General features: G+C 42.7%; 1 protein-coding gene across 1 annotated transcript in view; it reads right to left on the bottom strand.

Moving 5' to 3' along the window:
- The window catches only part of ADGRV1 (adhesion G protein-coupled receptor V1), a 742217-nt gene that overhangs the window by 370244 nt on the left and 354336 nt on the right, over positions 1-17637 (bottom strand). The window contains exons 64-67 of the mRNA XM_077289021.1: positions 14085-14270; positions 11589-11821; positions 10867-11015; positions 5891-6092 (exon numbers count right to left, since the gene is read on the bottom strand). Coding sequence (XP_077145136.1) covers positions 5891-6092; positions 10867-11015; positions 11589-11821; positions 14085-14270 — 770 coding nt within the window. The remainder of the gene's footprint in view (positions 1-5890; positions 6093-10866; positions 11016-11588; positions 11822-14084; positions 14271-17637) is intronic.

Below are 17637 nucleotides of genomic sequence, written 5' to 3'. Positions count from 1 at the left end.
TACTCACAACAAACTGGGCAATAAATATTGGGGTCCAATTTCTCCTGTTACCCTTGTGAAAATAAAAAATTGCTTGCTAAAACATCTTTTATGAGGAAAGAAAAATGATTTTTTATTTTCACGGCTCTGCATTGTAAACGTCTGTGAAGCACTTGGGGGTTGAACGTGCTCACCACACATCTAGATAAGTTCCTTGGGGGGTCTAGTTTCCAAAATGGGGTCACTTGTGGGGGGTTTCTACTGTTTAGGCATATCAGGGGCTCTGCAAACATAACATGATGCCCGCAGACCATTCCATCAAAGTCTGCATTTCAAAACGTCACTACTTCCCTTCCGAGCCCCGGCATGTGCCCAAACAGTGGTTTACCCCCACATATGGGGTATCAGCGTACTCAGGAGAAACTGGAAAACAACTTTTGGGGTCAAATTTCTCCTGTTACCCTTGCAAAAATAAAAAATTCTGGGCTAAAAAAATATTTTTGAGGAAAGGAAACACATTTATTAATTTCACGGCTCTGCGTTATAAACTTCTGTGAAGCACTTGGGGGTTCAAAGTGCTCACCACACATCTAGATAAGTTCCCTTGGGGGTCTAGTTTCCAAAATGGAGTCACTTGTGGGGAGTTCCTACTGTTTAAGCACATCAGGGGCTCTGCAAACGCAACCTGACGCCCGCAGAGCATTCCATCAAAGTCTGCATTTTAAAACGTCACTACTTCCCTTCCAAACCCCGACGTGTGCCAAAACAGTGGTTTACCCCCACATATGGGGTATCAGCGTACTCAGGAGAAACTGGACAACAACTTTTGGGGTCCAATTTCTCCTGTTACCCTTGGGAAAATAAAAAATTGTGGGCTAAAAAATCATTTTTGAGAAAAGAAAAATTATTTTTTATTTTCATGGCTCTGCGTTATAAACTTCTGTGAAGCACTTGGGGGTTCAAAGTGCTCACCACACATCTAGATTAGTTCCTTCGGAGGTCTAGTTTCCAAAATGGGGTCACTTGTGCGGGAGCTCCAATGTTTAGGCACACAGGGGCTCTCCAAACGCGACATGGTGTCCGCTAATGATTGGAGCTAATTTTCCATTCAAAAAGCCAAATGGCGTGCCTTCCCTTCCGAGCCCTGCGGTGCGCCCAAACAGTGGTTTACCCCCACATATGGGGTATCATCGTACTCAGGACAAACTGGACAACAACATTTGGGGTCCAATTTCTCCTATTACCCTTGGGAAAATAAAAAATTCTGGGCTAAAAATAATTTTTGAGGAAAGAAAAATTATTTTTTATTTTCACGGCTCTGCGTTATAAACTTCTGTAAAGCACCTGGGGGTTATAAGTGCTCACTATGCATCTAGATAAGTTCCTTGGGGGGTCTAGTTTCCAAAATGGGGTCACTTGTAGGGGAGCTCCAATGTTTAGGCACACAGGGGCTCTCCAAACGCGACATGGTGTCCGCTAATGATTGGAGCTAATTTTCCATTCAAAAAGTCAAATGGCACGCCTCCCCTTCCGAGCCTTGCCGTGCACCCAAACAGTGGTTTACCCCCACATATGAGGTATCGGCGTACTCAGGAGAAATTGCCCAACAAATTTTAGGATCCATTTTATCCTGTTGCCCATGTGGAAATGAAAAAATTGAGGCTAAAAGAAATTTTGTGTGAAAAAAAAGTACTTTTTCATTTTTACGGATCAATTTGTGAAGCACCTGAGAGTTTAAAGTGCTCACTATGCTTCTAGATAAGTTCCTTGGGGGGTCTAGTTTCCAAAATGGGGTCACTCGTGGGGGAGCTCCAATGTTTAGGCACACAGGGGCTCTCCAAACGTGACATGGTGTCTGCTAGCGATGGAGATAATTTTTCATTGAAAAAGTCAAATGGCGTTGCTTCCCTTCCGAGCCCTGCCGTGCGCCCAAACAGTGGTTTACCCCCACATATGAGGTATCAGCGTACTCAGAACAAATTGGACAACAACGTTCGTGGTCCAGTTTCTCCTTTTACCCTTGGGAAAATAAAAAAAATTTCGCTAAAAGATAATTTTTGTGACTAAAAAGTTAAATGTTCATTTTTTACTTCCATGTTGCTTCTGCTGCTGTGAAACACCTGAAGGGTTAATAAACTTCTTGAATGTGGTTTTGAGCACCTTGAGAGGTGCAGTTTTTAGAATGGTGTCACTTTGGGGTATTTTCAGCCATATAGAACCCTCAAACTGACTTCAAATGTGAGGTGGTCCCTAAAAAAAATGGTTTTGTAAATTTTGTTGTAAAAATGAGAAATCACTGGTCAAATTTTAACCCTTATAACTTCCTAGCAAAAAAAAAAATTGTTTCCAAAATTGTGCTGATGTAAAGTAGACATGTGGGAAATGTTATTTATTAACTATTTTGTGTCACATAACTCTCTAGTTTAACAGAATAAAAATTCAAAATGTGAAAATTGCAAAATTTTCAAAATTTTTGCCAAATTTCCATTTTTTTCACAAATAAACTCAGAAATTATCGACCTAAATTTACCACTAACATGAAGCCCAATATGTCACGAAAAAACAATCTCAGAATCGCTAGGATCCGTTGAAGCGTTCCTGAGTTATTACCTCATAAAGGGACACTGGTCAGAATTGCAAAAAACGGCAAGGTCATGAAGGGGACTTATGAATATGTACTCCACTCCCATAGGGGCGGAGCCCCATATTCATTTCTCTAATCAGCGGTGCCGGTGACCGCTGATAGAGGAAGAGGCTGCGGCACCCGGAGACCAGCTGTCCGGGGGAAGGAGCGGGACGCCGGGAGCAGGTAAGTATCGCATATTTACCTGTCCTCGTTCCACACGCCGGGCGCCGCTCTGTCTTCCTGGCGTCTCTCCGCTCTGACTGTGCAGGTCAGAGGGCGCGATGACGCATATAGTGTGCACGGCGCCCTCTGCCAGTGATCAGTCAGTGCGGAGAGACGCCGGGACGGGACGCTGAGGAGCTGCAAGCAAGAGAGGTGAGTATGTGTTGTTTTTTTTTATTGCAGCAGCAGCACCAGCGTTATATATGGCACAGATTTATGTGGAGCATCTATGGGGCCAAACTGAACGGTGCAGAGCATATAGGGCACAGCTATATAAGGAGCATCTATGGGGCCAAACTGAACGGTGCAGAGCATATAGGGCACATCTTTATAATGAGCATCTATGGGGCAAAACTGAACGGTGCAGAGCATATATGGCACAGCTTTATATGGAGCATCTATAGGGCCATAATGAACGGTGCAGAGCATATAGGGCACAGCTTTATGTGGAGCATCTATAGGGCCATAATGAACGGTGCAGAGCATATATGGCACAGCTTTATGTGGAGCATCTATAGGGCCATAATGAAAGGTGCAGAGCATATATGGCACAGCTTTATGTGGAGCATCTATGGGGCCATAATGAACGGTGCAGAGCATATATGGCACAGCTTTATATGGAGCATCTATAGGGCCATAATGAACGGTGCAGAGCATTGTATATGTGGCACAGCTTTATATGGAGCATCTATGGGGCCATAATGAACGGTGCAGAGCATTCTATATGGCACAGCTATATATGGATAATATATGGGGCAATAATCAATGGTATGGAGCATTATATATGGCACAGCTTTATATGGAGCATCTATGGGGCAATAATGAATGGTATGGAGCATCTATTTTTATTTTTGAAATTCACCGGTAGCTGCTGGATTTTCCACCCTAGGCTTATACTCGAGTCAATAAGTTTTCCCAGTTTTTTGTGGCAAAATTAGGGGGGTCAGCTTATACTCGGGTCGGCTTATACTCGAGTATATACGGTAAGTGGTGAAAAAAAATTCCAAAGCCCCGTAGCACGCCAAGCCGACGTTTCTCTTGATACCATTTTGGGATACATACGATATTTTAATCGCCTCTTATTGCATTTTTTTGCAATGTTATTGCGACCAAAAAAACACAATTCTGGTGTTTTGATTTTTTTTCTTGTTACACAGTTTACCGATCGGATTAATTCTTTATATATTTTGATAGATCAGGCGTTTCTGAACGTGGCAATGCAAAAATGTGTATTTTTTTTAATTATTGTTTCATTTTTAATGGGGCAAAAGGGGGGTGATTTGAACTTTTATATTTTTGAATATTTTTAAAAACATTTTTTTTTTAGTCTTCACTTGCTTCAATAGTCTCTTCTTAGGAGACATTAAGCTGTGACCTTCTGATCACTCGTGGTACACACAGCAGGGCTGAAGCCCTGCTATGTGTAGCAGAATTGATCATCTGCTATGAACGTCGGCCACGGGGCGACGCTCATAGCAGATCAGCAATGACAACAACGGGGGTCTCCTGCAGACTCTGGGTTGTCATGCCAAATCAATCGGCACCGTGTGATCATGTGACAGGGATGCCAATGGGCAGAGTAAGTGATGTGCAGCTGGTTTACGCGAGTTAAATGCTGCTATCAGAGGTTGACAGCGGCATTTAACATGTTAACAGCTGCGGATGGATCGTGATTTCACATGCGGCTGTAAGGGCACATGACAGCTGATTAGATCAGCTGTCATTGTACCTGAAAACATACGGGTTCAGTGCCGGAGCCCGAATCAAATGCCGAGACACAACCTACAACGTACCTTTTACTTCATAGGTCGTGAAGGGGTTAATGGCGTTGCCCCCATGGTATCCAATTTCTAGCTATCACTGCATCCAATGCAAAAGCGGGATTTATCGCTGAGGAGGAAAGACCCTCATTGTAGCCTTCAGTGCCATCTTGCTCAGTACCATGATAATATTGTGGTAGGCAGGAGTCAATGAACAGGCCTTCATGAGGATATGTCACATTGCCACCCAGCTACCATACATATTATCACCCTACACCATAATCTCAGGAGTAGGACTGTTGTGATATTCTCCGGTGAAAGCCTCTTCATCGCTTTGCCCATGTTGTCTCCAGATGGAGACTGGAGGCTGGGAGAGAGCAATGAAGATTAGAATGGCAGTCTAGCTTCATCAGTGATGAGTCACGCTTTTGTATTGGATGCATTGGTAGCCGGAGATTGGTCTTGAGACCACATGGGTATCGTCATGATGAGGCCTTCACGAAGGAACATCACACTGGTCCTTCTCCTGGAATTATGGTGTGTGGTGGCATAATGTACGGTAGACAGTGATATGGAAATTTCTCAAAAGTGTTCCAGGAGTCATTTTTCAACACAATAACGCCACGCTTCATGTTACTCATGCTACTATGAGAAACATATTTGGTGGGCAATTGCAAAGGGAGCTGCCAGCAGCGGATCTTGATGGGTTTCTGTGCACAAGTGCATTTAGTGTGGCAGAACATTCCTTGGACATCCATCTCATTGATAACATGGCAAGTTGTGTAAGAGTGTATTTCTCATACTTGATACTGAATAAATTGAGATTTTTTTTATTTATTTTTTTTACATTTTTTCATCATTTGCATATCATTAACATGTCTCTCAATCCTGTGATAATTCCACATAATTTCCTTCTTGGTGTTGCAATTTCAATATTGAGGAAAGTAGAAAGTGATATTACAAATTAAAGAAATATACAGTATATATTTTTTTCAAATGCATTTAACATGCTGGAATTGTTTGTGTATAAAGAGGCAGCCCCCATGGTGTTCTGTGTGAGATGTCACAAAAGTGACTGAGCCTTATAATGGAGGTCACAATACTGAGTGTCCTATTACCGTATTTATAGGCTCAGCTCTATCATGTCATAATAATCTGTATATTGTATTAGTGTATATTTTGATTAGGTCCATTGTTAGAGCCGAGGTGTTAAAGGAGTGTGGCCAGCACAGGGGCTTGTGAGTCCCACCAATATTGTGTCCTAATAGTCTGTGTATTCATGTGTGTATTGGTAGATGCATACCTTTCTTCATCATCGATAATCCAGATGTTGATAAAGCTCTTATTCTGTCCATGCTGAAAGGTCAATGAAGTATTAGAGACTGTGTAGTCAACACCATCGGGTGAAGCAGAAATACCCCGGGAGATAAAATGAGCCATCACATGTCCATATGTTCCATGTAGTCTCAGAACTGGTATCAGTAATGACCCGACATCTTCTTCCACTAAGAAAAGAAATTTTAATTATGCAAAAGTGACTTACTCAGATCTGAAACTTACATGTATAACATTGTGTGAAATGGAAGTATGGAGACGATTCTGGAACCAGTAAAGTTTTTTTTGTTTTATTTCTTTATCGACCTACTCCTGGCCAAATATGATCAACAGGATTATTTTCAGCCATTTTGATAGGATGTGCAACCCAATGCTCCTAATAAATGTCCATTACAAGGCTCTATGAATATCCCCTCCTCAATTTTAGTAACAGAAAACTATTGCATTATATAGGCCCCTATGCACACTAGACTAAAGTTGGCCAAACCCCTGATTATTGGCGGAATCAGCAGTCTAATGGGTATGAGGCCTCCTGTCTCAACAAATGAAGTTGGAGGAGAGCAGGATCTGGCCCTCTGGATATCTAATAGCCGATCCATTTGTTTCCCGGATATGTCTGGCTCTCTCAGAGAGAACGCTGGAGCGGTCAGACGAGCGTTCATGTGTATGCGATTGTCAGTATAGACAGCTGTCAGACGAGTGATGGTTCGGCCAACAGATTTCTAATGTGCATGGCGACCTTAAGTGATGAATTCTGTAACGTGATTTTGCCTTTTTGACTATGAATGATAATTGAGCATAAGGCTGGTCTCACTAACACCTTTCTCCATTTTTCATGGCATTTTTGTTGATGTTTTACACTGTTTTTGGATTTTATTCCAAAAAAACGGTAGGGGAAGATGTTACTTTAAATTTTATAGCAAAATATTTTCTGTATAGTGTTTTTCTTTTTTTATTCTGTTTCTTTGGTCAGTATCATTTTTTACAAAATGCAAACTGCATTAACCCATTAGGGTGTTTTTTAAGCTTCTCTGTAGGTCTTAGGCTGCCGTCACACTAGCAGTGTTTGGTCAGTATTTTACCTCAGTATTTGTAAGCCAAAACCAGGAGTGGGTGATAAATGCAGAAGTGGAGCATATGTTTCTGTTATACTTTTCCTCTGATTGCTCCACTCCTGGTTTTGGCTTACAAATACTGATGTAAAATACTGACCTAATACTGATAGTGTGATGGCAGCCTTAGGCTAAGTACACATTAGCGTTTCTGGGAGCAGCGTATCATCTGCATGTCCAAACGCATGCCAAACGCATGCAGACGCATGCTTACGCTGAGGTTTTACTCCGCATCATCTTACGCATGACGCAAAATAAACCCCCTGCGTGTGCATGCGTTTAAGTGCGTTTTGGCATGTGTTTGCGTTGTTTATGCGCATGGTGGAGGTGGTGAAATCATTTCCTGGACATGCGCAGTTTGAAGTACGCATGCGTATCGAACGCATGCATAAGCATGTCCTTGCGTACCAATGCGTTCCCATAGACAGTAATGCATTGTTTTGACGCACTCATCCGCATGTGCATGCCTGCGCATAATTGTTGCGTTCGTCGCACACCGCGAAACGATGTATGGGTACGCATCCACATGCGAACTGATGCAAACTCATGTCCCTGCGTACACAATGTTAAATATATGTACACAAGACACATGCGGATCTATGTGGATCTGTACGCAGGTATACGCTGCACACACATACGCTAATGTGAACCCGGCCTTAAAGGGGTTGTACAGGACTTTTATATTGATGGTCTATTGATTCAAATAGGGGACAGATGTGCAGTACTCGGCTGCGTCCACTTGGCGGTTGACAGAGCGGTGCTTACAGCTTCACATCTCAGCACGTACACTCACTGCCGGCACTAGGAACAGCTGATTGGCCGGGATGCTGGCCGTCACACCCCCATAGATCAGATTTTGATGACCTATACGAAGGTTAGGCCATCAATATTAAAGTCCTGGACAAACCTTTTGAAAAAATGCCATATGTACAATTCCTGGAGTATTATTTTTTTTACACCTATGTATATAAGAGGCATCATGATTACTCGCTAATCCTGCCCCCTGCACAGTAACTCTGCCCCCCACACATCACCACACATAATCCTGCCCCCCACCACATTACCACACACAGTCCCGCCCCCACACCACATTACCACACACAATCCCGCCCCCCACCCCATTACCACACATAATCCTGCCCCCACCACATTACAACACACAGTCCCGCCCCCCCACCCCATTACCACACATAATCCCGCCCCCACATCCCATTACCACACATAATCCCGCCCCCCACCACATTACCACACAGTCCCGCCCCCCACAACATTACCACACATAATCCCGCCCCCCCACCACATTACCACACAGTCCCGCCCCCCCATCACATTACCACACACAATAGCCCCCCCACCCCATTACCACACATAATCCCGCCCCCCACCACATTACCACACACAATCCCGCCCCGCCACTACATTACCACACACAATCCTGCCCCCCCACCACAATACCACACACAATCCTGCCCCCACCTCATTACCACACACAATCCTGCCCCCCACCAGATTACCACACATAATCCCACGCCCCACCACATTACCACACATAATCCCACCCCCCACCACATTACCACACATAATCCCACCCCCATCACATTAACACACATAATCCCGCCCCCCACATTACCACACATAATCCCACCCCCCACCACATTACCACACACAATCCTGCCCCCCCACAACATTACCACACATAATCCCGCCCCCCACCACATTACCAGTCATAATCCTGCCCCCCACCACATTACCACACACAATCCCGCCCCCCACCACATTACCACACATAATCCCGCCCCCCTCCACATTACCACACATAATCCCGCCCCCCACCACATTACCACACAATCCCGCCCCCACCACATTACCACACATAATCCCGCCCCCCACCACATTACCACACAATCCCGCCCCCACCACATTACCACACATAATCCCGCCCCCCCACCATATTACCACACATAATCCTGCCCCCCACATTACCAAACGAGGCTCCATCCCCACACATTACCACACGAGGCTCCATACACATACATTACCATACGAGGCTCCGTCCTCACACATTACCACACGAGGCTCTGTCCCCACACATTACCACACGAGGCTCCATCCCTCCACATTACCACACGTGGCTCCGCCCCCCACATTACCACACAAGGCTCCATCCTCACACATTACAACATGAGGCTCCGTCCTCACACATTATCACACGAGGCTCCATCCCCACACATTACCACATGAGGCTGCGTCCCCACACATTACCACACGAGGCTCTGTACCCACACATTACCACATGACGCTCCGTCCTCACACATTACCACACGAGGCTCCGTCCCCACACATTACCACATGAGTCTGCGTCCCCACACATTACAACACGAGGCTCTGTCCCCACACATTACCACACGAGGCTCTGTCCCCACACATTTACACACGAGGCTCTGTCCCCACACATTACCACATGAGGCTCCGTCCTCACACATTACCACACGAGGCTCCGTCCCCACACATTACCACATGAGTCTGCGTCCCCACACATTACAACACAAGGCTCTGTCCCCACACATTACCACACGAGGCTCTGTCCCCACACATTACCACATGAGGCTCCGTCCTCACACATTACCACACGAGGCTCCGTCCCCATACATTACCACATGAGTCTGCGTCCCCACACATTACAACACGAGGCTCTGTCCCCACACATTACTACACGAGGCTCTGTCCCCACACATTACCACATGAGGCTCCGTCCTCACACATTACCACACGAGGCTCCGTCCCCACACATTACCACATGAGTCTGCGTCCCCACACATTACAACACAAGGCTCTGTCCCCACACATTACCACACGAGGCTCTGTCCCCACACATTACCACATGAGGCTCCGTCCTCACACATTACCACACGAGGCTCCGTCCCCACACATTACCACACGAGGCTCCGTCCCCACACATTACAACACGAGGCTCTGTCCCCACACATTACTACACAAATCCAGTTTGCTTTTGATTTTACACTGTGAATAAAATGTATTAGCATTATTCTGATTTTTAATTATTATTATTAACTTAATTTTAAGTTAGTTTACCACCTGAGTAAGCGCTATTGAATGTTGTCCTTATTTACTTTAGTTTAATCACTAGCATTGTTAATTAGATAGCAATGAGCATGCCGAGCGTTAGCTGGCTGGAAACAGCTAGTATTTTAAGTATATATATAAAAAAAATAGTGTGAAAGAGGTTGCAGGAAGAATAAAGTAAGTATGGATTTTAGGTAGATGTCAAAATAAGGCTCTATTCATATTGTATATATAGTGATAGTTTATAACAGAGGCTACAATGCTCTGCTGGATCTTATATATTACAAAATACGTGGCACAATAACTTACAATAGGGCTCAAAAGGGTGACACAACAGTGGCCCTTGTTTTATAGAGCAGAATAGCAAAGCACCAAGCGCTCTTTTTCTGAAGGAATCTGTTGGCTTCTGACACAAAGTGTAAACAGAGTGCAATGTAAAACTTTAGAATTCCTTTTTTTTCTACTTTTTTATTCATTTGGCATTTGGCATGGCTTTAAATCAGTTTCAATGCTGCAAACTTAAATTCTGGATCAGTAGTCTAACTCTATTAGATGACTGATGTGTGAGAATATGCACAATATTTTTTATTTATCCCTTACATTTGTATATAATGTATCACTGAAACATCAGAGTCCCCAGAATCCGTTTGCATGATCGGCTTCAGCACTTTGTGAAGGCAGAGAATACCCGTTTACATCTAGGAATAAATATTCATGATATACTAGTATACAAATAAAACTAAATTACCTTGTAGGGAAACAAACTCTGGATCAAACTCTATCACCCCTTCCGCATTATCATTTATTAGGATAATGACTCGAATAACAGAATTGTTCCCGATGACAGGAGGTTCATCAATCAGGAGTCCATTCTCTCTAACAGCATGATCATAGCCACTGAGAAAAAAAACAATAAACATTGTAATAATTATATATAAATACAATTAGAATAAATATAATTAGCGATGCGTATTGGGACAAAGCAATTTGCATTAGAAACAAAGTAAAATATCTACAGAGTAGACCTGTGAGGACTTCACATACTGTAAGATCGGTGCAGTGTTTGTCCCAATAATAAGAGTTCTTCCCTTGTCTTTTATCAACAGTGCATCACAATTTCATAATATGAACAGGGATTAGCTCATATATTGCAGTTGGGTTACTTTTTTATTTTAGCTAAATCCAGTTCTTAATCCAAAAGAACATTAACACATTGTGATATCAGCGCATCTTAACCTCAGAAGCACATTTTTATGATAAGACATATTGCACAGTTTCTTAATTGGATCTAAACTATTGATTTCTGAAATCAAAATTAAAACAATGGCTGCTCTGTAAGCTAAATACATGCATGTTTGCTTATTGTCCTAGTGAACAGTTTACACTCTGTGAGAAGGATTGACAAGGTTATCAGTTTCTCGCATTCTACTGTAAGTAAGGAACAAATACTAATTAGAAGGTTTCTCTTACCTTCCAAGAAGGGACACTTCTGTGATGATGATGAAAAAATCTTCAGGCCCTTCTGGTAAAAGATCGTTTTTAATCCCTACAGAAATACTTTTCATAGTTTCATTTGCTCTGAACACGAGTTGTCCTTTCGTGTCTGTGTAATCCAAATCACTCAAGGCAGAGCCACTCTTGGTTTGGTAATTGAGCTGAACCTCTCCAAAACTACCACCGGAACGACCGATGGTGACATTCACCTTTTATAAATAATAGGGAGAAGTTACAAAACGTTTAGATTTGGTGAATAACTTAGATGTGCATGTTCTGAAAATCAGCTGTGCTTGGGTAAAGAAGAATGCACTAGACCCAAACACAACTAGAAGGTTCCTTTGTGACATACCAATAACTACTGAGCTACAAGTTGTGTCACCATCATTGGTATCATATTTGCACAGAAATATTTTTCATAAAATTACATTTTAGTTGACACCAAAAAGGAATTCCTACTTCTAATTCAACAAGAGTGTTTGGTATGGGAATTGGTAATGGATTCTTTGATAACTAGGAATCACTGAAACATCATGTATACTATGCATATAAACAAACGTATATACTCGAGTGTAAGCTGAGTTTTTCAGCCCTTTCTTTTTGTGCTGAAAAGGCCCCTTTCGGCTTATACTCGAGTGAGGTGTCCAGAACATGGAGGGGGAGGGGCATCAGCGGAGCAGCGGGTCACAGGAGGCAGGAACCGGCTGCTGCGGCTAACTCCGGTGCCCGCTGCTAAAGAGAAATGAATATTCACTGCACTGGCAATGAAGATTCATTTCTCTCTAATAGCGCGCACAGTTACAGCCGCCGCAGCCGGCTCCTGCAGCTGTCAGGCGGTCACATGTGCTGCTACTTAAGAGAAATTAATATTCACCTCTCTCCACGCCCATGAGCGTCTGAGAGGTGAATATTCATTACTCTTGAGTAGCGGCACACGTGACCGCCCCACGGCTGACACTGTGCACGCTACTTAATACTCACTGCACTTCCGGCGTGGGAAGTTTAGCACTCCAAGATCAGGAGCAGTGCACTTCAGAGCTGTTTTTATGTGATCAGCAGTATGTGTAATAACATGTTAAAAAAGAAAAATAATACTCGCACATGAAAATTAATTTTCCCACTAGAATTGATTAAAAAGTTAGTAAAATAGAAATAGTAATAAAGGGATTATCTACTACTTTAAAACTGATGTCTTTTCCTCAGGATTGGCCTTCAAAATCAGATTGGTGGGAGTCTGAAGCCACGTTCATACGTTCAGTGTTTGATCAGTATTTTACACCAATCCTAAGACAAGTATAATAGAAACACATCACCACTTCTGTTTTTATTACCAACTCCAGGTTTTGGTTTACAAATACTAATGTAAAATACTGACCACATATTGAATGTGTGAATATGCTTTATCTCCCAGAATCTCCTACAATCAGGTGTTTAAAGTAAGATACAGCAAGAATCGCTTTCCCATCAATATTTACACTGATCCATACAGCGTAGTGCTGGATTACAGCATACGTAGTGACTGTGCTGAATTACAGCATACGTAGTGACTGTGCTGGATTACAGCATACATAGTGACTGTGCTGGATTACAGCATATGTAGTGACTGTGCTGGATTACAGCATACATAGTGACTGTACTGGATTACAGCATACATAGTGACTGTGCTGGATTACAGCATACGTAGTGACTGTGCTGGATTACAACATATGTAGTGACTGTGCTGGATTACAGCATACATAGTGAGTGTACTGGATTACAGCATACATAGTGACTGTGCTGGATTACAGCATACGTAGTGACTGTGTTGGATTACAGCATACATAGTGACTGTGCTGGATTACAGCATACGTAGTGACTGTGCTGGATTACAGCATACATAGTGACTGTGCTGGATTACAGCATACATAGTGACTGTGCTGGATTACAGCATACCTACTGACTGTGCTGGATTACAGCATACCTACTGACAGTGCTGGATTACAGCATACCTACTGACTGTGCTGGATTACAGCATACCTACTGACTGTGCTGGATTACAGCATACCTACTGACTGTGCTGGATTACAGCATACCTACTGACTGTACTGGATTACAGCATACCTACTGACTGTGCTGGATTACAGCATACCTACTGACTGTGCTGGATTACAGCATACCTACTGACTGTGCTGGATTACAGCATACCTACTGACTGTGCTCGGCAGTCAAACAAATAAGACAAGGCTGCAATATAAAACACAGCTGCTACTATAAAGTAGCTGTTTGATATCACAGAGTATTGATGGGTACATGGCGCTCACAGGAGCAGCGCAGCCCTTATCAAACAGCTGATAAGTGAAAGTACCGAAAGATGATCCCTCACCGATCTAATGTTGATAGTCTATACTGCAGATAAAACATGAATGTATAGGAAACAAATAGCTAATTCGCTACAGAAAAGCCACAAATCATATTAATATGTTTGGTCATTACCCATCTCACATCTTCAGAAATTTGCAGCAGCGTTTGTGAAAACTGAAATTTTCCATATGGAAGATCGCTGGAAACCATGGTGACATTGGCAAATCTAGCCGATTCATTTATTAATCCTCCTTCACTGACTTTACTGAGATGAAATTGATAGTAGCTCTTTTCTTCCGGAACACTGTCGTCAAGAGCCTAAATGTGACAAAGTGACATAAAGCAGAATTCTGTAGGTGTAGTAATTACCGTATGCTCTGCAGTGACAAGAACACTTGCAGGGACAGTTTGACACAGTTTTTTGAGTGGGTCGGATGACACATAAAGAAGAGCACATAACATATTTATTTAGGGTCTGGATTCCAGTTTTAATTTTCTTCAGTTTTCAGTTTTAGTGTGTGGAGCAATTAACAGAAATCATGCAAGACAATCAAATATTTCTTACAGACAAAATAGTAACTAACCGCCCCGTTATTTTACATCTGCGGAGACTGATGACGTTGTTCGGTCATTATATTGGACAAGTATGAAAGTGAATATGAAGAATGCTGTATATAAGGCCATATTCAGAGGGGCTGATTCAAGGGCTTACAACTACAGAATACACATCAGTGTGCCATAGACCGGCATCAAAAATATATAGCGTTCTGTGTGCACTGGAAAAAAGAAGGGAGCGCTCCTGTTTCCACTGAAGCAAAATACAGTATATTAAGGACCAAGTCATCATTTGCATTTTATTTTTTAAACGGAGTTATTTTTTTGTGATATTCATTACCAGTTGTTGTTCCAAATTCCTCAAAATGGAGGATGCGGGTTCAAATATTTAGATATAGTTTTGTTTTTGTCTTTTGCAGGTTTTGTTGCTTTAGAGAGTAAAAAGTCCTACAATCTATTGGTTTTTAACTGCGCAAACAAAAATATGCAGACAGAATTTGTACTCCTTTAGGGTGCTGGAGTACAATTACAAAATAAGTTTGAAATATTTTCTAAAGTTGTAAATGATGAAATAGACTAAAACATCTGGATAACATTAAAAAAAAGTGCATAATTCTGAATGGAAAAAAAAACCCTGAAGAAAACATAACATAACGTTAACTTGAAAAAATGTAATTAAATTAAAGAATGAATAAGCTGTAAACAAAAATGCAACTAATAAAGCAAATTTTACTCCAGTAAAAAGGTGCAAAGACAATAATGAGTCAGGGCCAACGTTCTCATTTATCCACCTGTAACAAGAAGCAGAACTGATGAATATGGATATGTGAATACTATGAATCTGAATATAGTTCTAGGTGCAGGATCCAACTATAGTCCAAAGCTCACACTTACTGTATAACATACACTGGGCTATTTAAGGCTGCTTTATATATATATATTCTTCCGGAGATTTTCCAGGTATTTATTTCGTCCGTACACTACAAGAGTATGGAATAAACCCTAAAAAATAAACAGGTTGCCTGCTTCCTAAAAAATATACAATTAAAATACCCTGTTATGCCGGTTTCACACGTCCTGATATTTCCGGAGATATCAGTGTCCGTGTGTCTGTCTGTGTACTACATGCGGCACACGTGTGGCAACCGTCTGCCACATCAGCACCACACGGATGGCTGCCGGGGAAGCAGCGCTACAGTAAGCGCTGTCCCTCTGCGTGTGGTGCTGAAGCTGGCTGTCATCCCTTCTCCCCTGCTCTGCCGGCGAGCAAGGGAGAATGAATGAATGATACACAGTGGGCACAGGCTCACTAACTAGCACTGACGTCACTGAGTCTGTGCTCGCTCGCTGACATGAACTCCTGTGACCTCAGGACCGTGGAAGAGTGCAAGTCATGAGGTCACTGTGACAGAGCTTGATCTGCCATGACCTCAACACTGACATTCTCCCACAGTCCTGAGGTCACAGAAGTTCATGCCGGCGAGCGAGCACAGACTCAGTGACATCACTTCTAGTTACTGAGCCTGTGTCCGCTGCCTATCATTCATTCCCCAGTAGTTTACAGCCGGAGGAGGTCGTATTAGCACCACTCCTGGTTGTAAACTGTCTATGCCCCAGATATGGATTATGCCGTGGGACTGACTGTACGCCAGACAGGTATGGGAATATTGTTGGTTTATTATTTTTACAGGAGATCGAGGGCTTAGCTTGGATTGGCAGACTAATAAAGATGGGAAACTTTGTGGTGTATAATTTCATTAAAAGACTTTATTCTTACTGTGTGGTGTTTTATTAACCCTTTAACAACTATAGGATTAGTAATGGAGAGGTGTCTTATTGATACCTCTCCATTACTAAGCCAGCTTAACCTCTTCAAGACGCAGCCCTTTTTCATTTTTGCGTTTTCGTTTTTCGCTCCCCTCCTTCCCAGAGCCATAACTTTTTTATGTTTCCGTCAATATGGCCAGGTGAGGGCTTATTTTTTGCAGGACGAGTTTTACTTTTCAAAGACTCCATTGGTTTTACCATGTCTTGTACTAAAAAACAGGAAAAAAATTCCAAGTGTGGTGAAATTGCAAAAAAAGTGCAACACTTGTTTTTTGTTTGCCTTTTTTGCTAGGTTCGCTAAATGCTAAAACTGACCTGCCATTATGATTCTCCAGGTCATTACGAGTTCATAGACACCAAACATGTCTAGGTTATTTTTTACCTAAGTGGTGAAAAAAAATTCCAAACTTTGCTAAAAAAAATACTAAAAAATTGTGCCATTTTCCGATACCCGTAGCGTCTCCATTTTTTGGGATCTCAGGTCGGTTGAGGGCTTATTTTTTGCCTGCCGAGCTGGCATTTTTAATGCACTTTTGTGCAGATACATTCTTTTGATCACCCGTTATTGCATTTTAATGCAATGTCGCGGCAACCAAAAAAAGTAATTCTGGCGTTGTGAATTTTTTCTCGCTACTCCATATAGCGATCGGGTTAATCCTTTTTTTTATTGATAGATCGGGCGATTCTGAACGCAGCGATACCAAATATGTGTATGTTTGATTGTTTTTTACTGTTTTATTTTGAATGGGGCGAAAGGGGGGGTGATTGAAACTTTTATATTTTTTTATTTTTTTCATATTTTTTAAAACATTTTTTTTTAACTTTTGCCATGCTTCAATAGCCTCCATGGGTGGCTAGAAGCTGGCACCACTGGATCGGCTCTGCTACATAGCAGCGATCATCAGATCGTTCCTATGCAGCTGAATTACAGGCTTGCTATGAGCGCCGACCACAGGGTGGCGCTCACAGCAAGCCGGTATCAACAACCACGGAGGTCTCAAGAAGACCTCAGGTTGTTACGCCGATGCATTGCTGACCCCCAATCACATGAAGGGGTCAGTGATACGCGCATTTCCGGGCCGATGGCTGGAAGCGGTAGTTAAATGCCGCTGTCAGCGTTTGACAGCAGCATTTAACTAGTTAATAGCGGCGGGTGGATCGCGATTCCACCTGCCGCTATTGCGTGCACATGTCAGCTGTACAAAAAAGCTGACATGTCGCAACTTTGATGTGGGCTCAGCGCCGGAGCCCACATCAAAGGGGGAGACACGACAAGCGCAGTACCTGTACGGCGTATGTTGTG

Source organism: Ranitomeya variabilis, chromosome 1 (genome assembly GCF_051348905.1).
Source record: "Ranitomeya variabilis isolate aRanVar5 chromosome 1, aRanVar5.hap1, whole genome shotgun sequence".
NCBI classification, from domain to species: Eukaryota; Metazoa; Chordata; class Amphibia; order Anura; family Dendrobatidae; genus Ranitomeya; species Ranitomeya variabilis.
The sequence above is the reverse complement of the archived record's forward strand: the minus strand, read 5'-3'. Positions and strand labels throughout refer to the sequence as shown.